The following is a 25,519-nucleotide window of genomic DNA, read 5'->3' as shown; positions in this document are numbered from 1 at the left end:
CAGCCCCACCCAAATCCCAGTCTGAGGGCGGAGGCAGCCGCCCGCCACCTGGGGCTCTTGGAGCCTCATTTCATGGACACGCCTCAGAGCCCTGGGAGACGTGCCCCAACCTCACCACCAGCAGAAACCACTGGAAAGCAGCACTTGGAAGTGTTCACAGCGCCTCTCAGCATGTCCTCTGCTGTTCACCCTTCATGGTGGTACAAAAAGTGAAACAGGAGCTTAGAAAAGGCAGTGAGAGTGAAGACTACTGCCCATTGCACGGGGCCTCGGACCCCGGCCCCTGCACAGGGCTTAGTCCTCAGCGCTGACCGACTTCAGTCACCCACTGAAATGTTACAGCTGCTGACAACATGGCATCAGTGGAACGAATACCACCAGCTGGGGAGAGGCTGTGGTGGGGTGTGCACAGCAAAGGGTGGTACCCAGACTGCCTGGCAGGGGTGCCCAGCTAGCTCCTCTCCCCCCAAGTTTCAGATTGTCCAGCCAGGACAGCCCGGGGGCCACCCAGCCCACCTCCTTGAGGGGCCAGGGTGCCAGAGCCCCGTGCATGGCAGTGGCGGGCCTGACCGGGCCCTATCCCCCCCCACCCCCGCCCCAGACTAGCCACAAGAAACACCCTCCAGCCAATTCAACACTTCCCTCCCCACGCTCCAGCCTATGACCTGCCCGTGGGAAAGCAGCTCCACGCATGTCCCTGCATGTGGAGTCTCCAAAGCCCCCAGGCCCCAACACACAGAGATGAAGCGTGTGTCATTTCAGTAGCTATTTGACCCTCCGAGTATAGATGTAAGAAGTAAATGTTAGGACACAACTGAAGAATAAATTCTAGACGAGCTGGCTTGATTCAAACAAGTATAATTCTCAAGTTATCGCAAAATTCCCCACAAAAATGTACAATCAGCAAAATAGTTTCATTTTTCATGTAACATTTTCATATAATTCCATGGTTTCACTAATGTTATAATATGTTACAATAAGCCTTCATTAGTCCTTCAAAATGATGATATAAATAACCAATCTGTACAACCTACCATAGAATAAAAAAACCGAAGCCAAGATCCCCAGCAGTTTTCATAGCAGCCAGGTACACCTTTGGTGACCCTGCGGTGCCAGCCAGGAGTCGTGCGTTGTGCAGAAACAAGGCCTTGGGCAGCCAGCAGGGAGGTGGCCCAGCACCACTCGAGGCTGCAAACACCATACGTCTCAGTGAGACCAGGGGAGGAACAGGCACAGGGAGGCGGGAAAAATCTGGCTCTCACAGAACTGGCTGAGGTTCCCCAAACACCCCAAAATGCCAGGAACACAGAGCTGGAAGGAACACAGCAGCTGTGACATCTGCCCTGAGCACAGCAGCTCAGTGTCGCAGATGCTTCCAGCTTCCACAGCAGCAATTTCAGGTGGGAAAGAACGCCTGGTCTCCCCTAAAGTTAGAGATAAAGTCATTCAGCAAAAAACAGAACAAAAGAATGGAAGTCAACGCTCAAACGAGTGGTGTCACCCCTGACCTGAGTCTGGCCATCCCTGCTGAGCCTTTGCAGAGTGGGGGGCCCGGGCACCTCTCGAGGGACCCGAGTCACACTACTCAGAAGCGACATCTTCACCAACACCCATCGCTCTGCAGCAGGGAACCACCAAACCTGTGCTGACGTGTGGCTTCATTAAAAAAGTGACCAAGTAACTCAGCCGGGAAAGTTCCAGTAGTATCCATGTTTTCTTAAAAGTCCAAACTAACATGTATGTGACGATTCAAGTTTTCTATGCTGGGAGCCTGGTGGTAGGAGATCCAACGCTCGGGTCTTACGATAAGGCTGTTGCTTTAGAGAGTGGACAGGAGCCCTGGGCAGGAGGGAGGGCCACCCAGCACGGCCTCCCGGGATAGCCCCCCACAGGGCTCACGTGACATTCCTTGTCCCGGGAGATGTTCCTAGTGCTCTTCCATTCCGTGTCTCCCAGAAATAGTCCCACCCGAACAGTGGTTAAAAAGCAAAAACATTCACAGCAAAATTCACCCAACACAAAAGAAAACAGCTCTATCTTTCACCCTTCACATTCCATGTTCAAGTTTCAAAGACACCACAGGGAAACACTAGACCTTATGGAGAACCAGTGTGCAGTCTTCGCTTTCCTTGAACTTGGTGGGCACCCTGGCGGCGTCGGCGGTGCGCACAGCCTTGGAGTAGTAGTTGACTATCTTGCTGTCCAGTTTGTACTGATGAGGGATGCTCTCGTAGGGCTTGAGGTCGAGGTCCAGCACAGACACGGAGAAGGCAAACCTGGACCTGGACGACGGGACGATGGGCCTTTGATCGGAGCTGGAAGTAAAAAAGCAATTTCAGACCCCCAGGTGCTGTCATCGCCACTCAGAGTGCGTCCACACACCCCCATCTAGTTGTGCTCAGAGCTTCTGCAGTGACACCCGCCACCCAACCCGATGGAGGGGCTTAAAGTGTGGAAAGGTGGGAAAAGAATTGTGTACAACACGCAAATCGCTGTTCTCCATAGCCCCGCAGTATACGTGAATGCTGAAAAGGTGACTTTATCGTGGGCCAGGCATTACACAACCTAAGGAAAAGCACAGAGTAGGTCTGGCGATTCACAGCCAAAAGGACAAAGTGACAAGACAGACTCCTGTCCACGCCTCCCCATGTCTGTGAGACCTGGGCTCCTCTCTGCTTTTTCACGTGGGGACAGAGCTGGTTTCGTGCTTTCTTCTCAAATCATATCTGTGGAGTTTTGTATTTTGTTCCATAGGGCTTAGTTTTGTGGTTTCTCTAAACATCAGAATAGTCATATGCTTGTAACAAAATATGAACAACTGCTTGTACTTAGAAGCACGTGCAGACTAATTCTGAGTTTTGTGCTGAGCGCTGCGGCCCACGGCGCTGTGTGTGCTCAGTGAACTGTCTGCATGCAGACGGCTGGTTGCAGGCGTGCGGCGAGTGCAGTGTGGCTGCAGGGACGAGTCCGGAGTCCTGCTTTCCTCATGCTCACTACTATTTAACTAGTAGTAAGAAATTATAATAACAAATCAATCAAACAACACACCAACTTCAAAAGCTCCTGCCTGGGAGAGAAAGCCGCCGCACACAGTCCTGCTCTGATGACGCTCATTGAGGCCTAGACTCTGGCTTAATTCTAGCTCCAAAACACAGCTGACAGGAAGAACGGATTCCGGCCTTGTTGCTGGGCTCTTAAGTTCCTCCTGAACAGCAGAGAGCACATTTGCAAATCAAAGTCTTGCTTCGTAGTCTCCTCTCTAAGCCTAAAACCTGAGCTCCCTGCAGCTGGGCTTGGGACAAGCCACGTCTCCAGCCCTCAACAGGGCTATACATTTTAAAGGACACCTCAATTTCTCACTTGAGAACCAGCACCCAACAAAATTATGTGAACCCACACAGAGGCTGGTCACAGCCCCCTGTGAGCCCAGGGTGAGGCCCCTGATGCCTAAATGCTTTGCCACCCTGGCGCCGAGACAGGTGGCCCTGTGGCTCTGAACGTTTTAGACACGTGTCCCCACTCCTCTCCCAATGTGTCAGTGTCTCCTGAGGGCCTCAGGGCCCCAGGTCCTCAGCCAGCCCCTCACGTTTCCACAGCTAAACTGCATCCTCGCCTCAGGCAGGGCGGTATCTGTGTGCTTTTCTCTCATCCAACACTAGCTTAATCCAGTGAACAGATTCCTCATAGCTAAGCACTGGGGGCATTTTCTTCAGGGATAACAGGAGTTTCCAACAAAACAGAACAACCTTTTTTATATTTCATAAATGTCCCCGCGTAGCTCCCATCAGAAAATGGACAATTCTGTGCCTGCCAGGAAGCAGGACTCCTGGGAATGTGTAGTTCAAAAACATCAGAAAAACAGGTGGCTGGAAGCCAGTGACAAGGTCATCTTGACCCAGGATCATTTGCCAGAAGGATGCAGAACATTCCACAAATACTGTGTGTGAGGTTCTGCACCCTGCAGATCAGCGCTGAGACGGCCGTCTCATCACTAAGGTTCCCAGGTTCAGTCTGAATTCCTAAAAACAGCGGGGAGGAGACTGGATGACAGCGCTGTCTAGGGAGAGAGGCTGCAAGCTGGAAGCAGAACGGGCATGTGCTGTTGCAAAGGCTTTGAAATGGCTGGAGGCCAGCACCTCAGGCCCGGCAGAGGGGAGGAGAAGGCCCACAGGAGCCTCTCTCAGGCCCTGCCGCCTGGACAGGAGCTCAGGGCTGCCTGAGAGAGAGAGGGGTGCATACTACAGGGTCCAAAGTGCTTCTGAGTCCTCAGAGTATTTTCTTAGAAAATAAAAGTAATCTTCAAGTTAGCAGAACAATGTTTTAAAACTGTTCTCCATAAATGGCTTTTTGACTCAATTAACAAGTGTCTAGCGAGCAAGACTTAGTAAGTGGCAGCCTCGGGGTCAGTAGCCTGGGGTCAGCCTCGGTTAATGAAAGGGACCCTGCCTGGGGCTCTGAGTGTGGGGGAACCCTTTCAGACCACAGATGGCATGCGACACAGCGGGGGGGGGGGGGGCGCCTCACCTCGCATCCTGCAGACAGGGGGACAGCGCGATCATGATGGAGCAGTCCTTCGCAGTCATGGCGACCCGGTACTGCTGCACCTGTGGGGGGGACAGGTGAGGTGAGGGGGCCTGCCAACCTGCCCCCGACCTCGCTGCAAGCAGCCTATGGGCCGCGACCCCAAGCCCAGGGAAGAGGCCTTGTCTTCCGTGAGGCAACCGCGTCACCTTAGGAAAGGGGCGTAGATGCTTCGGCTGCTGCTGTGCCGTGCTGAGCAAGCATCGCTCCCACCTCAGCGTGGCGGCACCTCAGCGTGGTCCCCCAAGGCCTGCTCGGAGCAAGAAAACCTACCTCAGGTCACACGACGCGCCTGAGTGTCAAGCAGCCTCCTAGAATGACGCCACAGACAGAGGGGTCACCGAACTGTGTGTTCAGTCACTTCATGCCTCACAGTGACCCCACAGGCAGACACTGCTAGTGTCCTGGCTTACGGATGAGGAAACAGACACAGGCCAACATTCCGCTCTGCACTGCCACATACACCAGGACAGGACTCACACCCAGGCATCTGGGCTCTGAAGCTTGTGGTGTCCAAGCACAGGAAGGTGGGTCCACAATGACCCAGGATGACCCCTACCAGGTCTGTCGCCTCACACTGCATAGTCTGCAAGGCCTGACGTGTAAGGCCATGTATGTGCTCACATGTGTGTCACAGACAGCGAGGAGCTCAGCACTTCTCCCCTTCTTTTTTGAACTTTCATGTATCATTTGAATTTTTTTAGATTGAATAGCTCTCACTTTTACAAAAATAAACTAGTTCCCAAAAAGTAACTGGGCCTTACACATTATCACTGGCCCCAACATTTGTGTGATGTCTCCCTTTCAGTCGTCCCCCTACATGTCATTCAACTAGGAGGACCCACGCTGAGAAAACATCCAAGCTTTACCTCCCACACACAGGACTGTCCAGGAAGGGCTAGGGGGGCCCCAGGTGTGTGTTCTCCAGGCCTAAGGACTGCTCTGCTCAGGGCCTGCAAAACCTTTTGACAGAAAAAATGGCTCCTCTCCTTCCACTACTCATGTAGCTAAGAAATCAGATATTTCACAAAATATGCAAAACTCAGTCCTAAAGAATTAAAGAGATAAATATAAAAAAATGAAGTCTAAAATATTTATTTTGTCCTAATATGCAAGACATAAAACCTAGAAGCCACGAAAGACTGAACGATTTGAATACCTAAAAACTAAAATGTTTTTATATGACATAGTCGTAATTCAAATGTAAAAAACCTGTGAAAGAGTGGGAGAAAATATTTGAAACCTATAAGAATATATAAAGTGCTAGAGAAGAATGGAAAAAGAAAAGTATCCAAAAGATATGGACCAAATAAATTGACCAAAGGCAAAAAATAGCCAATAAAGATAAGAAAAGATGCCCAACCTTATTAGTAATAACGGAAATGCAAATTCTAACAGTGAAATATTTTTCACTCATCAGATGGACAAAACTATAAACATACAGAGGGTGCCAAAAAAATGTATACACATTTTAAGAAAGGAAAAACTGTATTAAAATTGTAATAGTCAATATATACCGATACCAAAAGATGAACACAAGTTATGTTTGACTTCTGTAATTACAAGAGGTGCTCAAAATGGTTACCGTCAGCGTCCAGACACTTCTGATTACAGCGAACTACTAATTGAGCAACGTTGACCAAAGTGTCCACTTGTATACGTTTTTTGGCACCCCAAGTTTATACTTGTATCAGACATAGAATGAAAGGGTTAGAATTGGAGTAATGCTGGACTATGTAATTGGGCTGAGGTCAACTAGGAAAAGCTGGACAAAATATTGAAAACAAGCTTAAAGGCAGAGCTAAGAAGACCAGGGGGAAGACAGAGACATTTGGATATTTTTGCCCAGGAAAGGGAGTGACAATTTTGAAAAGTCGGCCAAGAGACACTTTTAACCAACCTCCAGGACCATGGGGACAGTGACCATGATGAACCTCCTCTTTGGCTGAGTACCCAAAATACTGCGCCTTAAGATTAAGTCAGCCAGAGTCCACAGGCCTTACAGGACCTGCCACTTTATTTCAAAGACATCAGTCACCAAACTGAGTTAAGACGACCTCAGCTTGCTAGTGCTTCCTAGGCCCTTGGCAGAAGCAGACCTAAAATTCTCTCTGGAAGAAGCTATCATCCTAGGCATCAAATTATTTCTGAAATAACTGTACACATATAATTTCTGACACACAAGCAAAAATAAGCACAAAATAAGATGATATGAATGAAAACCAGCAAAACAACGACAAACACAATAGTAGAGATACATATGGACTCTAGCTATTGGAGGGGCCAGACACACATGCTGCTCTGTTCAAAAAATAAAAGACAAAATGGAGGACTTCAAAGAAAGACTGTAGATTATAAAAATGAACCGTTTGGGGGTGGCTAGTGGCTTAGCTGGTTAGAGCACAGTACTCATAACACCAACGTCGCCGGTTCAATTCCCACATGGGCCAGTGAGCACAACTAGATTGGAAATGACTTGACTTGGAGCAGATGGGTGCTGGGAAAAAACACTCTTCCCCAATATTCACTAATAAAAATAAAAATAAATAAATAAAAATAAATAAAATTTATTAAAAAAAGAACTGTTTGGAAATTCTAGAACTAAAAATGATAAAAATCAATATTAAGAATTCAACAGGTAGTTTTAACAGCAGATTAGGAAAAAACTGAAGAGATTTGCTAAACTGAAATATATATATTTATTTTGGTTAAAGCTTGCATTGTATATCTTTTTTATTTTTCGTTTATTTTTAATCTTCTGTGTCTTTGTATTTAAGGTATGGTTTGGTTAAATAAACGAAAAATAAAAAAGATATACAATGCAAGCTTTAACCAAAATAAATATATATATTTCAGTTTAGCAAATCTCTTCAGTTTTTTCCTAATCTGCTGATATATATATATATATATATATATATATATATATATATATATATATATATGAAATGAAGCATAGAAAAGAAAACAGCTGGAAACCTTCAAGGAAGTGGCATGAGACAGAAGATAAAGAAAATGTGTTTAATATACACGTAATTAGAAGAAGAGAGGGACTGGGCGGAAACAAAATTTGAAAAAGTTAAAGCCAAAGATTTTCCAAAACTGAGGAAAGAAATCAAGTCACAGATTCAAGAACAAGCTTATACATGTCACCAAATAAAAACTAAGAGTGAAACACCAGCAGCCCTGCACTAAGGGAACATAAAATGGTGTTCTTCATTCTGCAGACAAAACCAAAATGATTTCAGATATAAGGGCAGAGAGGCAGGGCAGAGGGAAGGGCAATGCAAGAGGTAACTAAGTGGGCAATGGACACCGACTGTACAAAGCAGTAACAATGTCTTCCTGAGTTTTAAAATAATACACAGCAACAACAGCAGCATAAGTAGGAGTAATAGTAAACTGTACTCTCAGAACTTCGCATTGTCCCAGAAGAGAGTACAGGCACTAAATAATGTTAAGTCAACAGCTTGCCGCAATGGCTAGGATAAACCACTAAAACAAAAATAAAAGACTCTGTAATGTTCAAGCTAACAGAATGGGGAAATGGAATGATTAAAGTAAAACGAAAACCCAAGAAACAATAAGAGAGAAAAAGAACTCTAAAACAGGTCGGAAAAATTAAAAGGTTTAAGCCCAAGTATACTCGTAAGTCCAGATAATAACAAAGACACAATGTCAGAATGGACTGAATACCAAACCATACCTTAAATACAAAGACACAGAAGATTAAAAATAAACGAAAAATAAAAAAGATATACAATGCAAGCTTTAACCAAAAGAATCTAGAGAAATTACACTAATATCAGACAAAGGAAACTTTAAGGTAAAAAGTACTACCAGAGATGAAAACACTGAAAATGATAAATGACACTTGAAAATGAAAAATTAAATTCACCAGGAAAATGTAACAATTCTAAACATAAGACACCTGACAATACAGCCTCAAAATAAATAGGAAGAAACAGAAAAATACATAATTAAAGTTTCAAAACATCCTTCTTATGTAATAAGCAAACAGTGAAATCAGTAAGAGTACAGAAGATCTGAGTAACACAATTAATTTGACCTAATGGGCAAATATAAAACATTGCACACAACAATTTCAGAAGATGCCTTCTTTTCAAGTACATACACCTAGAAGCACTTTTCAAAACAAATTAGTCAATAAAGCAAGTCACAAAAAATTTTCATGGACAAGAGAGAGTATGTTCTCTGATTACAATGCAATTTTAACTCAATAAAGATAATGAGAATCCCCACATTTGGTAATTAATTCTCTTTTAAATACTTGCATGGGTCAAAGGAGAAATCTTAATAGTAATCACAGCATATTTTAATTGAATGACATTGAAAACACTATAGAATGTAGCTAAAGCCATGTATACAGGAAAATATATAGCTTTAAGTAGACATTTTAGAAAAAAAGGCCAAAACTTAATTATGTAAACATTCATATCAGGAAGAAGTTACAGAAAGAACAAGTTATCCAAAGAAACAAGAAAAAGGATATAATTAAAAGTAGAAATCAACGAAATAGAAAATCATACAGTAAGAAAGGATCACAATTTAATTTTTATAAAACTAACCTGATAAAGTCTTGGTGGGATGGATTAAGAGGAGAAAACAAATGCCATATATCATTTGTCAGGAATAAAAGGGTGTTCTTCAGATCTTATAAAACAGTTAAAGAATATTACAAAAATATGCCAAAAGTTTGAAAATTTTAGATAAAACAGAAAAATTTCTACAAAAATGTGACTTCCAAAACTGACAAAGGAAGAAAGAGAAAATCTGAAATTGAGATCACAATTTAAAATTTTCCTACTGTGGCCCAGATGGTTTCACCTGTGATTCTACAAGATATTTAAGGAAGAAATAATATGTCTTCACCTCTTTCAGAGAAAAGAAAACAAGGAAACACTCTTCAAATATTTTATGACAGTCATACCCTTGATACCAAGACCTAACAGAGACATTATGAAATACACATATATGCAAAAAATCCTAAGCAAAATATTAACAAACCAAATATTATAATATATAAAAAATGATACCAATTGTACAGTTAACCACATTAACAGAAAATAAAAGACGTGTTCATCTCAATATCACATATTTAATGCAGTTAAGCAATTATCTGAGAATAAATCTAATAAGATAAAAGACCTCTCTAAAGACAATCATAAATTATTTTTATTAGATCTTAAATAACACCTAAAAAAGTAGCAAACACCCATGGTAGAAGGCTTAGTATTATATTGATGTCCACTCTTAGGCATAATTTTAATGCAAAACCAATCAAAATCCCAAGTTTTGTTGTTGCTTTTCTTTGTGAAACTGAACAAGCTGATTCTAAGATTTATGTAGACAAGCAAAAGGTCAAGAAGAGCCAAGGCATTTATGAAAGGAAAGACATTCTTGAAGAAGAAAGTAGAAGGATTTGTTCCACTTGGTATAAAGACTTGTTATGACTCTACAGTGATCAGTACAATTCCTATGATTCTGGGACAATTCCATACGGAAATAAAATAAAGTCCTACATCATGCCATACCAAAATCAATTGCAGATTGTTACCCACCAAATATGAGAGGCAAAACAATAAAGTTTCTAAAATATCTGTAGGTCTTTAAGTTAAATAAAAGATAAAGACTTAAAAGGAAAAATGACGTAAATCAAACTACCTTAAAATTATGTATGAATTCGCCTTCTTAGAAGGACTCCATTAAGAGGTAAAACAGCAAGCTACAGGCTCTCTGTAGCACATACATCTGACAGTGGGCTTCTATCCAAATACATAAAGAACTCCTTCAAATCAATAAGAAAATGACAGACAACCCTACACTGGGCAAGAGACTTAAATAGGTACATCACAAAAAAGAAAATGCAAATGGCCAATAAACTTATGTAAAGGTGCTTACTCTCATTACCACAACGAGCCACCACTGCACACACACCAGAATGGCTAAAGTTAAAAAGGCCCACAACCAAGTGATAGAGAGGGTGTAGGGCAACGGGAACTCCCCTGGCCTGATGTAGGGAATGGAAACAGGAGGCCTGTTCTGCAGTGTCTACTAAAGCTCAATACGCTCAGCCCACTGGCCTAGAAATGCCACTGCTAGGAACGTATCCAAGAGAAACATGTGCATAGGTACACCAACAGATCTGTGTAAGAATGTCCACAGAAGCTTTATTCCTAACAGCCCCAAACTGGGAACAACCCAAATGGCCACCAACAGTAGAATGGATAAACTGTAGTAGATGCGCTCAATGGATCTACCATAAAGCAGTGCAAATGTGGAAATGCTTGCAGTAGTGTGAGAACCTCTCCTAAGTGTTATATGCAGCTAACACAAAGACATGAGAGCTGTACACACGATTCCATATATAAAGTTCAAAAACAGCAATCTAGACTGTAGGGATACACGTCAATACAGTAGTTAACTGCAGGGAGAAAGGAAAGGAATAACTAGACATGAAACCAACAGGGGTTCTGGTCGGCCACCTGTGCTCCATATCGGGACCTAACTAGTAGCTCCAAAAGGGACTGCTTTGTGACAAATCATTGAGCTGTACATTTTTTTCTGTGCACTTTGCTGTGTGCTATGTTTCATAATACAAATGGTTAATGAAAACAAAAGTTTAGAAAATTAAAAATTTAAATACTAGTAATACTTATCTAGTGTTTTTGAGGGCATGAAAGAAACAAGGGCCCTCAATGTTTGCAAGAAGGAACGAGAACTGGCAAAATCTTTTTAGGTGGACAATATGACAGAATCTATCAAAAATAAATCCAGAAGTACAAAATTGTGAATGTCAACATTACCTTTAACAGTAACAAATTCAAACAACATCCAAATAAATGACAATGTTATATGAGGTCTGACAATTAAGTTCACGAACTTGTTGCAATGATGTTGCTAACCTTTCTTGATATCAGAGGGATTATTCATTATGAATTTGTACCAACTGGACAAACAACTTAATGAGGTTTACTATTTGGAAGTGCTGAAAAGGCTCCGCTGAAAACTTAGACCATCTGAACTTTTTGCCAACAATTCATGGCTCTTGCATCACGACAATGCACCAGCTCACACGGCACTGTCTGTGAGGGAGTTTTTAGCCAGGAAACAAATAACTGTATTGGAACACCCTCCCTACTCACCTGATCTGGCCCCCAATGACTTCTTTCTTTACCTAAAGATAAAGGAAATGTTGAAAGGACGACATTTTGATGACATTCAGGACCTCAAGAGTAATACGATGACAGCTCTGACGGCCATTCCAGAAAGAGTTCCAAAATTGCTTTGAAGGGTTGACTAGGTGATGGTGTTGGTACATAGCTTCCCAAGGGGAGTACTTTGAACGTGACCGTAGTGATATTCAGCAATGAGGTATGTAGCACTTTTTCTAGGATAAGTTCACGAACTAAATTGCCCAACCTTGTACATACTGAAGATAAAAACATAAATCCGCAAAGCAACAAAGCATAACATACACCAAGCAGGATAAATAAAAAGTACACCACATCTAATCACATTGCACTAAAACGTCAAATAACTAGAGAAAGAGAAGACATTAAAAGCAGCCATAGAGGGAAAAAAAAATCACCTCCTGAGAAAGGACAGGTAGACTGACAGAAGACATCTCAGCAGCAACATCCAGTCAGATGATGTTACATAAAATGGTTAAATGTTAGGAGAAAAACAAACATTTAACCCTTTCTTTGTACCCAGAAAAAAACTGCCTTTTAAGACTGTGGACAATAAACATATCCAGATAAACAGAATTTACCAAAATACTTTCACTAATGTAACTTCTAAAGGATATGCTTCAGAAAAAGAAGAAAAACTAGAAACAATTATTGGCCAATAAATTAAACAACTTAGATGAAATGGACAAATTCCTAAAAGACACAAACTACCAAAACTGACTCATGAAAAACAGACAATGTGATTAGACCTATGACAAATGAAAAGACTGAGTTGGGCATCAAAACACTACTTAGAAAGAAAATCCCAAACTCAGATAGCTTCACCAGTGAATTCTAGCAAATATTTAAAGAAGAATTAACATCACTCCTTCTGAAGACCTTCCAAAAACAAAAAGAGGCTGGATTACTTCCCAGCTCATTTGACAAGGCCAGTATTACCTGATACCAAAAATAAAACAAAAAAATCATAAAAAACGAAAACTGCAGGCCAGTATCTCTTATGAATATAGACACAAAAATTCTCAACAAAATAAATTTAACGCAGCAACATGCAAGAAGAATTATACGCATGACCAAGTGGAATTTATCCCAGGAATGCAAGATTGATTTTAACATCCAAAAATAAATTAATGTACTATGCCATATCTATAAAATAAAAAACAAAAACCACATGATAATCTCAACTGGTGCAGAAAAGACATTTGACAAAATCCAACACCCTATCATTATGAAAAAAAAAGCACACACCAAATTAGGAGGAAAAGGGAACTTCTTCAACCTGATAAAGGACAGCTACAAAAAACACACAGCTAACACCCACATAATGACAAAAGACTGAACACTGTCCCAGTAAGACCAGGAACAAATCAGCGATGTCTGCTCTTGCCACTTCTATTCAACATTGTACTAACGGTTCTAGCCAGGGCCCTTATGCAAGAAAAAGACATAAAAGGAATCCAAATTGGAAAGGAACATTACCTCTACTCACAGATTATCTCATATAGAAAGAATCCTAAAGAATCCACCAAAAAACTATTAGAACTAATAAAAATTCAGCAAGGTTGCAAGTGACAAGATCAATGTACAAAAACAAATTGTACATATGTGTACATATGTGTACATATATGTGCAATGATCAATCTGAAAACAGAATTCAGAACACAACTCCATTTACAACAGCATCAAAAAGACTAAAACATTCACAAATAAACTTAAAGAACAAAATGTATGCTCTGAAAACCACAAAAGATTGTTGCGAGAAAAAGATCTAAATAAAGGAAAAGCCTCTCATGTTAAATTGGAAGACTTACTGTCATGAAAACCATGCTACCTAATGCCATCTACAGATCACCACAATCTCAGTGGATTTTAGAATTGGCAAGCTGATTCTAAAGTTCGTAAGAAATTATAAGGGGTGCCAAAACAACCTTGAAAAAGTAGAACAAAGTTGGAGAACTTATACTTCCCATTTTCAAACTTATTGAAAAGCAACAGTCATCAAGACAGGGTATAAGCGTGAGTATAGACATACATACAGATCAATGGAACACAAAGGTGCCACGAGCATTCAACGGGGAAAAATCATCTCTTCAACAAGTGATACTGGGACAACTGGATATCACATGCAAAGAATGATATTGGATCTCTTGCTCAAATCATACAAAAATTAACTCAAAATGGGTAAAAGAATTAAATATAAGAGGTAAAACTATAAAACTGTCAGAAGAAAACGGAAAAATATTCATGACCTTGGATTTAGCAATGGATTCTTAGATATGATAACCAAAAGTATGAACAACAAAAGAAAAAAATACATAAGCTGCACGTCACTAAAATTAAAAACATTTTTGCATCAAAGGACATAATCAAAAAAGCAAAAAGACAACTGACAGGATGGAAGAAAATATTTGCAAATCATATATCTGATAAGGGGCTACTACCCACAATACATACAGTTCTTACAACTCAACAACAAGACATATAATTAAAAAGTGGGCTACGGATCTAAAAAGATTCCTCCAAAGAAGATATGCAAATGAGCAGTAAGTACATGAAAAATGTTCTTAGTCTTCAGGGAAATGCAAATCCAAACCACAATGAGATACCACTTTACATCCACTAGGATGGCTAAAATCAGAAGGACAAATAACAAGTGTCAAAGATATGAAAAAAGTGGGGCCATCCTACATTGCTGGTGGGAATGTAAGTCACCACGTGACCCTGCAGCGTCACTCCCATGTATACAACCAAGGAAAGTAAAAATATATGTCCACACAAACATTTGTACACAAATATTTATACCCATGTTATTCACAGCAGCCAAAGAGTGGAAACAACCAAATGTCCACCAATTGATACATGGATAAACAAAATGTAGCATATCTATACAATGGAATATTATTCACCAATAAAAAGGAATAAAGTATGGATATATGCTACAATACAGATGAACTTTGAAAACATTATGCTAAGTGAAAAAAACCAGTCATAAAGGACCACATATTGAATGACTCCATGTACATGCAATATCTGCAACAGACAAATAGAGACAAAAAGCAGATTAGTGGTAGCTTGGGGTTGGGGGTGATGGGGAGATAAAGGGATGACAGCTAAAGGGTACGGCATTTCTTTTTGAGTTGAAAATGTTTTAAAATTGACTATGGTGATGGTTGCACATACCTATGAAGGAAAAACCACTGAATTGTGCACTTTAAGCAGGTAAATTGTATGGTATGTAAGTTGTACCTCAATAAAGCTGTTAATAAAAAAAGGACAAAGAGGAAAGATCTGAGATGCAAGAATGTTGGATAAAGATACGGGCAAACACGTGATAGCTCTAAACACACCTCTGTTTAAAATAATACTGTAAATTGTGATTTTTAAAAAAGAGCAAGACAAAAACAAAATGACAGACAAGAACTGCATGTATGTCGGGAGAGAGAACTGGAATGAAAGTATCTCATTTCCTTACATCGTGTGTTTGTGTGGCCAGGCTTGAGCGGTATGGAGGGCGGTTAAGTTATGGACTGACTTTAGACTTTAAATATGCATGGTTAAAGTGGACCAGTAACCACTAAAATGATAGAAACAAGGTGTAACTTCCAAACTAACAGAGAAAATGGACCATAAAAACTAACTAGCAGAAGTGAATAGAGGTCAGCAAACTACAGCTGGGAGCCAGATCCAGCCGCCACTTACTTGGGGTTTTATTGGACAGCGGTGCTCATGTGTTGTCTGTAGCTGCTTCTGAAGGACAATGGCAGAACCAAAGAGCTGCAACAGAGACCAGATGGTCTAGAAAGTCTAAAGCATTTTCTATCTGGCCCCTTACAGAAGTATGCTGACTCCTGCTATAGGGTACTGCCTAACAGACAGCAAGCAAGAGTCCTCTGAGCTGCAGGGTCCTGAGCCTAGAAATGATGACAATACCCCTCCTCTTTCATTTCCTCAGAGCTACATTAGATAAACGGCGTTTGAGAAAGAACTTGAACAGCCTGTGGTGGAAGAATATTCTCAAGCTACTCCCCAGAACAGCCCTCTTCTCGTTGCAAGCACAGAACCTAACTCGCTAGGACAAAGAGGGACACTAATATTCCAGCACAGACACCTCAAGCCACGTTACATTCATACAAGCTGGTGAACAACACATGTAATGTGGACATATCCCCCGAATGGCGTGTGTGTGAGAGTGAGTGTGTGAGGGCGTGTGTGTGTGTGTAGTTCTGGAACGATACATCTGTTAGCCATGGATAGCTACTGCTTGGACAGGAATACAGTCACGTTTTATACATATATTCACTGCTTGAATCTTTTCATTAAATTATTTGTTTAGAGATATGGTAGGTTCACACGCAGTTTAAGAAACAATGCAGAGATGCTGAGTGCCCTCCCCCAATGGTGACATCTAGCAGAACTATATAGCACAATTTCACAGCCAGGATCGTGACACTGATACACTCCATGATCTTACTCTGATCTCCCAAGTTTTACATGTAGCCATGTAAGAGTGTGTGTGTGAGTGTGCGTGTGTGTGTGAGTGTGTAAGAGTATGTGAGGGTTTGAGTGTGTGTGTGAGAGTAAGTGTGTGAGTACATGTGTGTATGAGTGTGAGTGTGTGTGTGTAAGAGTGAATGTGTGTGAAAGTGTGAATGTGATTGTAAGAGTGTGTGTGCATGTATGAGAGTGTGAGTGTAAGCGTGTGTGTATGTAAGTGTGTGAGTGTAACAGTGGGTGTGCGTGGGTGTGTGAGAGTGTGAGTGTAAGTGTGTGTGTATGTAAGTGTGTGAGTCTAACAATGGGTGTGTGTGTACATGCGTGTACGAGTGTGTGTGTGTGTGTGTATATGTGTTTTATCACACATTCGTGCACCCAGCAGCAGAGTCCAGATACAAAGTAGTTCCATCAGTGCTCGGATCCCTCATGTTGACCTTTTAAGGCCATGCCCACCTTCTTTCTACCTCCTCCCCAACCCATGGCAACAATGCATCTTTGTCATTTCCAGAATGTTATCTAAATAGAAAGACAGTATGTGACCTTTGGGGTTTGGCTTCCACCAGTCATTGCAGTCCCCCTGACATTCACCTGGGGTTCTGTAAGTGTCCAGAGTTTGTTGTTTTTCATTGCCCAGCAGCGCTGGTTTGGGCCTGCTGTAGTCACCTGCTGACAGACACTTGGGTTGTGTCCAGGGTTAGATAGCATAACCATGTAAGGCTGCCAGGCACACTCCTGCAGTTTGGGGTGAGCAAAGTCTTCCCTTCTCTGTGACAAGTGCCCAGCAGCGCTGGGTTACAGACTACTGCATGTTTAGTTTGTATGAAGCTGCCATACTGTTTCCCAGAGTGGCCAGTCCCACTCTACATACCACCAGCATCTCTGCAGCAGCATTCATGCTCTCCCAACTTACTCATTTTAGCCCTGCAGAATTGTATAATGACTGCTCGAATCTCTTACAAGATTATATTTACATCTGAGGTTAAAAACTGAAATAAAATTAAAAAGTAATCCACGCTTATTTAGAAGGAACTTTGAAAAACAGAACTGTATAAAAAAGGAGGTAAGGTCATATGTTTTCATCCTTGGGAAAAGAATTGATGCTATTATTTATTCCTAAATCAATGTACCCAAGTTCCAGACAACAGAGGGCAGATTCGGTCACATTATTCTGAGGCAGAGGCTCCATTTTGGATCTCTCCCCACCTTGAGGACAGCTCTGGCTTCAGAGGGGACTTCCTCAGTCCTCATCCTCAAAAACCCGACAGCTACAGAAGAGGGAGCAGCCAGCCTCGGCCAGAGACACAGTGGGAACCACCTGTCCTGGCACATTGTCAGCACCAGGACAGGTGAACCAAGGGATCCAGGGCATGCCCAGGTGCATATAGAGGAGGTCACTCCGTTTTGCTCTTGCCTTTTGTCACCTCGCTCCCACTAGAAAAGGGTTCTTTAACCATTTTAGCATCTAGCAAGACAAGACCTCTGGCAGCCCAGTGAAGCTGACGGATCCCTCTCAGAATAACATTGTTAAATGCAGAAAATAAATACAGCAGGTGATCATATCAGACGCCACATTTTTTTTAAACAAACGTGTTGCACAGAACTACATAACAAAACCTCAGGAGTGGTGAATGCAAAGCTACCATGAAATGTCTGCCTCAACAAGTGTGAAATGCTAACGTCTGGTGTCTCGTGGTGCGGCTGGGGGTCCTGTGACACTGCAGTGATTGCTGCCATATTCATAATGGAAGGAAACATCAAACTTCAGTGAGAGGTTAGCAAAAGATGTAATTTTTTTTCTATCTAAGTTCATGGAGCCTCTGAATTCCCTGATTTAACAGAACCAGAAAGAACAGAATCAGGGCTCTCTTCCCTACGAGATTGTCCCAGGCTGCCCCTTGGCCTGAGTTCTGGGGGAAGGAAGCCCCCACCCCCGCCCCAGCTACGGAAGGTCTTGTCCCCCAGTGAGGGCCACAGGGAGAGAGATGGTTGGCTCCAGCTGGTTCTAAGGCTGCTGAGAAGGAAGCACAGAGAGGTGAGCCCTGGACCCCAGCACGGGATGAGGAGAGGGCTGACCCCGGGGGTGGCTGGAGCCAACTGAGCAAATCCTCACCTGGTCCAGTCCATCTGGGGGAAACTTTAGCTGTTTTTTTTTTTTTAATTCCCTAAGTTTTCTGTTTTACTCATCAGGGGTAGTAGTGGGAAACAATATTTCCCAGTAAAACCCCAACTTAGTGTTGCTAAGAGCCTAAGGAGCACACAGTGTGTTTCCGGAAAGGTCCACCCACCTTTGTCAGCGCAAAGGCCACAGTCCCATCATCCTCAGTGGACAGATCGAGCAGCTTCTGGTAAAATGCTTCATCATAAGGCCCATCTATTTGCAATGTTTTTCTAAAGGAAAAGGCACAGAAAAGCAGGATGAGAAAGCTGACTGGAAATTGTTTCTTAAACTGGTAACAATTTAACAATCACACGTCCGCTTTTAAAGAACACTTAAGGGATCCTCTTCCTAATGCTACATTTTATCCTAAAGCATCCAAGTTTTAAAGAGAACTTGCAAGACCAGAACCTAGGGAGCAGAGTCTGGACGTGATCTGTTTATGACAAACGGCGTCCAAATGGCGTCGGGGGCAGAGACTCCAGTGAAGGGGCAGTGGGGGGGGTCCCAGCCCCCCACACGCCGCAGGTGTGGACCCCAGCGACCTGTTAGGAGGCCATGGACGCTCTCCTGCTGCACACGGAAAGGCTGAGCCGTGGAGCAGCACTGCCCCCTGCAGGCTCGGCCCTGCTCAGGACCGAACGGCCTGACACGGACTGTCTGTCACTGGATGTGCTTTCTTTTCCAGAAACCGGCTAGTGACCAGTGATCTGACAGGACCCTGATCCTCGTCACGCAGTACTGAATCCTTGCGCTGGGCCTGACACCAGGGGCAAGGAAGGGAGGCGGCCAGGGTGGGTCGTACTCCTGGGAGGCCTGTGCTGTCCTCCCCATCTCATTATCAGCGCTGCTCCGGGCCCCACAGGGGCTCAGGAGGGGCAGGGATGCCACGGCCAAGGCTCACCTCTGCTCAGGAAACTCCTCCAGGTAGCGCTCAACCCGCCGGTACAGAGGGTAGAGGCCCTCGATGTCCAGCAGGTCCAGCTTCTGCACCTGGAGGGTTTTGTACAGAAGACAGCCCTTCGGTAACCCCGAGCGCTCCACGCTGCTTCTTCCTACCAGAACAGGAGGGGAAAACAAGAGGTTTACTGTCAAGCACTGCAGAAGGCGGTGGCACAGGCTGCACCCTGACCCACGGAGTAGCTGGGGCTGCTGGCACGTGCCTGGGGCCAGGCCCAAAGGAAAGGGCAGGTGCCCACGTCTTGCTGGGCCTCTGTTCCGTCTCAGCACCCTTCAACTCCATCACTCCAGCCAGCTCTAAGTTTAGAAAGATGGCCCTCGGTCTAAATAACACTCCCCACAAGGCATAAAATTTAAAACAACCATGTTGACACTCCCAAATCTGTGAGACAATGTCTGTGGTGCCACAGCCCATGTGGAGACGGGGGTGGTCACACAGGACAGTGGTGATCTGTTGTGCCCGGGTGGCCAAATGGCAAAAATACCTAAGACCCACACAGGGCAGGGCTGCTGTCCTCTGACGTCACAGCCTCTGAGGGCTCTGAGAGACCACAGGGCTCAGCACAGAAACTGAAGAACCACAGTCCTGCTGGTCGGCCCCAAATCAGTTCCTGGCTATGGCTCCACAGACCTGAGTGTGTTGTGGAGCTGCCAGCAGATGACAAAGGGGAGAATGAGGAGCCCACAAACACTCATGACAAAAACCCAAACCACCATCAGACTGCCTCGAAGCTCGAATGTCACCAAGTCACAGCCAGCCACTGGGAGTCTGTGAGAAATGAGGTTTCAAGTAGGAGGTGCCCAGAGACAAAGGCCCTGCATGCCTGTGTTCATGCCTGTCTGCAAACCGCAGGCCACTGCGGCCACCCCCACCCTGAAAGGCCTGCGCTGTGGGACTCCAACTTCTGTGCCTCAGTTCTCCACATATAAAAAACAGGCTGAGGAAAGCTAACCCCAGGGTCACTGAAAGGATAAAGTAGCATAATGTAAGAAAGCCCTTAGGAAACCGCAGAGGAGGAATAGGCATGTGGAATGGTGTTTTAGGGGAACCCTACAACCCAAACGTGTGCTGCAATTTATAAACCCAGACTGAAGAGGAAAAAGGGAGTCTCCCCAATAGGGCTGAGAGGCAGGGGCTGGCTTTGGGGAGCCCTGCCAAGGCCCAGGCTGCTTCTGCAGAAGCCCCGTGAAGCCAGGCAGGACCCACGCAGGCCTCACCCCAGACTCGGCCTACCTTCCCGCCGCCCACCTGGCCTACCTGGGTGACGCAGGCTCCTGCGGTAAGGGCTGGCTTCGCAGACACCCGGGCCCCGTGACCCGGGCCCCAGCCTCAGGGCACTCGCCCAGCCCTTGTCCGAGCCACTGAGCAGCACCCGAGTGATGACACGCACCAGCTCCCGTATCACGGCCCTCGTGCAGTGGGGCCCGCTGGCCAGGCCGTTGGATGGGAAGAAGAAGGGCTTCAGGTGATGTGCCAGCTCACTCCAGTCAGCCGTGGGGCTCCGGGCGTCCTTGCAGCCATAGATCAGCTCCCCGTTCTTCAGGAGGGAAAGGGGATAGGGAAGTGTTACCTCCAACAGGCGGGTAGGGGGATCACCTCTGTCCCCACCCTGGGCAAGCAAAGGGACCTGACATCATATATTTGCCCACTCTGGGGTCCTTGCACACTGTGGCCCTGCGGGGAAACCCAACCTCAGGCACACTGTCATTGACCAAGAAGTAAATCCCACTGGAACGTGGAAAAGAAAACAAGTTCTCAAAAACTGAAGGCCAGAGACCTGGCCTGAAATGCAAAGCCTCAGACCAGAACACGCAGCACGCTGGCAGCAAACTCAGTCCAAAGCCCAAACTCCCAAAGACCCCAGCCCAGTACTCGAGAGGCTGTGTGACACACATGCTCCTGAAGGACACATGGTGTCAGTCAGACCCTGAGCAGGGAAGCTTCTGGGCCAGTGTGGACATCTGTAGGCAGCCAGCTTTCCAGAGGGCTTCTGTCCTCTGTGATGAACTGGGCCAGGCTCTCCCCAGGGCCGGTGAGGTCACCAGCATCACTACTGTGGAGATCTTCGTCTTCAAGGCCATCCTGTCTTCTAAATCCAAGTCCAACAAAGAATCTCCTTATGGCACCGTCGTTCGCAGGGCTGTGGGCAAGGACACCCAGTGGGCCCAGCCCCACGACCTTTACGGGGTCAGGAGGTCCGTGGTGTCTGTTGGGAAAGCCCCTAAGAGAACCCTGGTCCACCACCCCTGAGCTGGAGCCGACTCCAAGAGAGTGGCGGACACTTTGCCCCTCGTTTCCTCGTCTGTGAGATGGTGTGGTCAGCAGCTTCTGGGACGGTCCCCAATGGCCCCCATCCCTGATACTCACACTCTATAGTCCTCTCCACACTGGAGGTTTGGTCTGTGTGACCAACAGAATACAGGCAAAGCAACAGCACATCCCCGGCAAGAGTCCATTATAAAAACGCCTGGCTTCTATCGTGGAGGTTCTCTTCTCAGATCACAGCAGCCGTGTTAAGCAGCCCCATGGAGCCCCGAGTGGCCAGGAACGAAGACCTCCTGCCCAGGCCGGGGCAGGGGCGCCTTCCTGGGAGCAGAGATTCTGGCCCCAGCCAGGTCTTCAGACGGGGTGCAGCCTCCAAGGGACCCTGAGTCAGAATCACCTATGCTGCTCAATTCCTGGCCACAGGAACTGTGAGATGGTAAGTGGCTGTTACACAGCGGTAGATAATATCGAAGATGACAAGCCCTGCTGTGCCCCCAGGTGGCAGGTGGGAGTCAACTCAATCCAACAAAGAGTATGGACAGGGCATTACTCCCTCGGTGAGGTCCTGGGATTCAGCAGCATGGTGCCGCCCCTGGGAATCCCTTGTTGGCACTGTCAGAGCTCACAGAGTGGGTGTCCAGGACGATGGGGACACACCGAGGCCACTCTAGGCACAGGGCCAGGGGAATCCTGACCTTGATATGGGTCTTTACAGTGGGAGGAGACTGTGCCAGGTACAGGGAAGGCAGGAGCTCCCTGAAGGAAAGCAGGTGGAGAGGCAGTGCTGAGCCGAAACCAGGCACCATGGGTGGCAGCTATCTGGTCCCTCCTCCCAGCCCACGAGCAGCTGAGTGACCCTGGAAATGTAAGGGTCACTTGAGTGACCTCTTCTACAGTATCTGGAGTCCGAACAGACGGGACTTTTACATGTACAAATACAGTTGCTCAAGGACCTCATGTTACATTTGGCAGAGACATCATCCAAGGCTACGTGACTACCCCACATGTCCCCCAGCAAGTCTCCCAAGTGACCAGTGTTGGGGTGGGCGGAGCTACAGCCGTGTAGTATGAACGATGGTGGCAACGACCATGACCCAGGAAATCTCTCCACCCCTGAACTTCATGATGGAAGGCGCGGGCTTCAGAGCCAGAGTGTGCTCATTATAGGTGATAGCACTTGGGGAAATGTCCTCATTTCTCCTGGTATTATCTTAAAAAGCCATTCTGCATCCCTTCTCTTAATCCATTTCTTGTGAAACTATTAGCTCCACCTCCGGACTTTCTTCCATGCTGACTTTAACAGAAGCAGCAGAAGCAGTAGACAGTTGGGTTCTCAGGCCCAGGCCCCAAGCCCTGTCCGCAGTCCGTCCAGGGGCCGAGCCAGACCCACCACTCAGCTTAAGTGTGGGCTGACAGGTCAGCCCAAGCAAAGGCAGCAGAAAAGGGTCCATGTGGGACAAAATGCAAGCCAATTAATTGGTTCCAATTAAATCCCAGATGAAAGGAAATTTATCTTTAGAATTTAAACATAAAATTCCTGAAGTCTTTATAAGAATTAAAAATATAAACTGATTTTGAAATATGTCCTCCTTTTCTAGAGCTGGGAAGGTGGAGGCAGGTGGGGTAAAGTCGATTCACTCTGATCAGATTGCTAAGCCAGATGGGGGAAGTGAGTCAACACTAGACCCTCCTCCACCCACACCCCCAAGCCCCCTGAGGGGCACCCAGTGTGCAGAATGGCGCCATCCACAGAGCTGGATGCACAGGGCACACAGCTGGTCTGATCCAACAGCCTTACTTCTCTCCAAAGCTTTGAGGCCTGCAAGCCTGAGCCTGTCGCAAATGCTCTTACGTGTTACACTTTATTAGGACATAAACAGGACTGGGGACAGAGTCAGTGGCAAGGAGAAAAGGAGATGACAAGGGGAACCCCAAGGGACACATTTCCAATAAAGGCCATGCCTAGCTCTCTTCCAGAGTGGGCCAGCCCTGCTCCCTGCTTCCCTCACCCCTTCTGATGACAGCACTCCTGCCAGCACCAGGCCAGGGCACCCATACAGGTGACAATGAGGAAGCCGAAAGTGCCTGTGCCAGATAGTGAATGTTCCATGTGCTGAACCCTTTCCTTACGTGGCCAGGACACAGAATGATCAGAACTGCCGGACTGTGAGAATTCACTAACTGACAAGGAGGTCTCCAAATTACAAGTTCCCCAAGTTAACCAGGAGCAAATGCACAGGTGTGGCCACTGGCCAGGTTGCGCCACGTAGCTCCTGCTCCCACCTCAACCACACAGGCCTCAGGGACACACAGGATGACTGAAATGCAGCCTGACCACGTCAGTGCCGTCCTCACCCTAGAACCAGAGTCCGGTTCTGTGCATCAGGGGAGCCTGAGGCCACCCAGTGGTCAAGGAGTTGACATCACATATCGGAAGGATCACAGCATGTTGTGTCAGTGGAATCAATGGGCCTTGGAAAAAGGACCCAGAGGACCATGCCAAGCCAGACCCAGTCCAGATGCCCTCGTCTACAAGGTCACAGAGACCCGTTAGGCACCAGAGTGCCAGTTCACCTGGCTCAGTCCAAGACCCACTGGTTCCATCCCCAAAAGGGTCATAAAACAGGAGCCACTCTTACCTTAAATATCTTTAAGTTGTTCTGTGCCTCCTGCAACAAGCTTTTCAAGGCAAAATACATTCTCTGTTTATTTCTAAAAGGGGAAAGGATTATTGATGGAATTATAAGCAGTCTTTACATTCACCTGCCTGTGTCTCAGGGGACATGACTGGGAGTGGCTGCTTCAGGTATCTGAGTGTTGTGGGTTAAGGAGCCACAATCTCCCCAGCCCTCCTCACAGAGGCACCCCATCCTTGCTCCTAATCCCCATCCTGCTTTTGGCCCCTTCCCTGTGGTAACATCTCCCTAGCTGCTGGCACCCACAGGTAACTTGTAGGAACCCACGGAGACAACCCAGGCAAGAACCTGAGCCCTGCCCAGGGCCCTGGTTATAGGCAGGCCAGCAGCCCCCACCTTGCAGAATATCTGCTGGAACCCACCTCACAGAACACCAACACCCTTCACACACCAACCCTTCACAGAACATCACCCCACAGAACACCCCCCATGGTCCCCCTCACAGAACGCCCCCCCATGGTCCCCCTCACAGAACGCCCCCCATGGACCCCTCACAGAATGCCCCCCCGCCGTGGTCTCCCTCACAGAACTTCCCCTCCAGGGAAGGCAGCACCAGGGGCAAAGTAGACGCGTTCTCTTACCCTGAGTAGAGATCGAGGGGACAGTATTTACTTATCTGCTTCCACTTCCCAGTTGCCACCTGTTAAGAAACCACCACGTGTGTCAATGACTGGATTGAGGGCAGCACAACTCTAACACAGAACAGCCAAAGTGACTGAGATGGCAAAGGTCTCAAGAGATGCCACCACCTCGGGTGCACATCTCGAACTGGGGTGGACGGCTGACTCCAAACCAGGAAACCTTGGCCCTCTTCGGAGAGCCTAATCATCAAGATTTAGTCAAGGAAAAAAGCAACTGGCAGAATGAAGCATATGATGTTACTTTTGTTAAAAATAAATTTTAAAAAATATGTGCATCTATACATGATATCCAACTATGCAATGAAAAAGCCTCAAAGGATACACAACAAACAATTCCCAAAGATTCTTCAAGTGAAAAGAACAATTATGAGGACAATTACTATGGCAAGACCCCATATTTGCTTTAGAAATGTGTGTGCATGCACATGCGAGCACACATCGGCATACGTGTGGAGACAGGCAGCACCTCACTTTCACTTGAACAACGTGCATTTTTGTTAGCACAGGAAGAAGTG

At 45.4% G+C, this 25,519-nt stretch overlaps 1 protein-coding gene across 3 annotated transcripts in view; it reads right to left on the bottom strand.

Annotated features, from left to right (window-relative positions):
• Window positions 1–842: 842 nt before the first annotated feature.
• Window positions 843–25,519, bottom strand: part of IPPK (inositol-pentakisphosphate 2-kinase) — a 49,891-nt gene continuing 25,214 nt past the window's right edge. For all 3 annotated transcript variants that reach the window (XM_019713833.3, XM_074330166.2, XM_074330167.2), the window contains 7 exons: window positions 24,945–25,003; window positions 24,307–24,379; window positions 20,660–20,939; window positions 19,346–19,496; window positions 18,572–18,674; window positions 4,525–4,604; window positions 843–2,315 (listed from right to left, as the gene is read on the bottom strand). In XM_019713833.3, the coding sequence (XP_019569392.2) occupies window positions 2,090–2,315; window positions 4,525–4,604; window positions 18,572–18,674; window positions 19,346–19,496; window positions 20,660–20,939; window positions 24,307–24,379; window positions 24,945–25,003 (972 nt within the window). In that variant the 3' untranslated portion in view covers window positions 843–2,089. The remainder of the gene's footprint in view (window positions 2,316–4,524; window positions 4,605–18,571; window positions 18,675–19,345; window positions 19,497–20,659; window positions 20,940–24,306; window positions 24,380–24,944; window positions 25,004–25,519) is intronic.

Source organism: Rhinolophus sinicus, chromosome 16, assembly GCF_057876585.1.
Source record: "Rhinolophus sinicus isolate RSI-liver-muscle chromosome 16, RSI-T2T, whole genome shotgun sequence".
Taxonomy (NCBI): domain Eukaryota; kingdom Metazoa; phylum Chordata; class Mammalia; order Chiroptera; family Rhinolophidae; genus Rhinolophus; species Rhinolophus sinicus.
The sequence above is the reverse complement of the archived record's forward strand: the minus strand, read 5'-3'. Positions and strand labels throughout refer to the sequence as shown.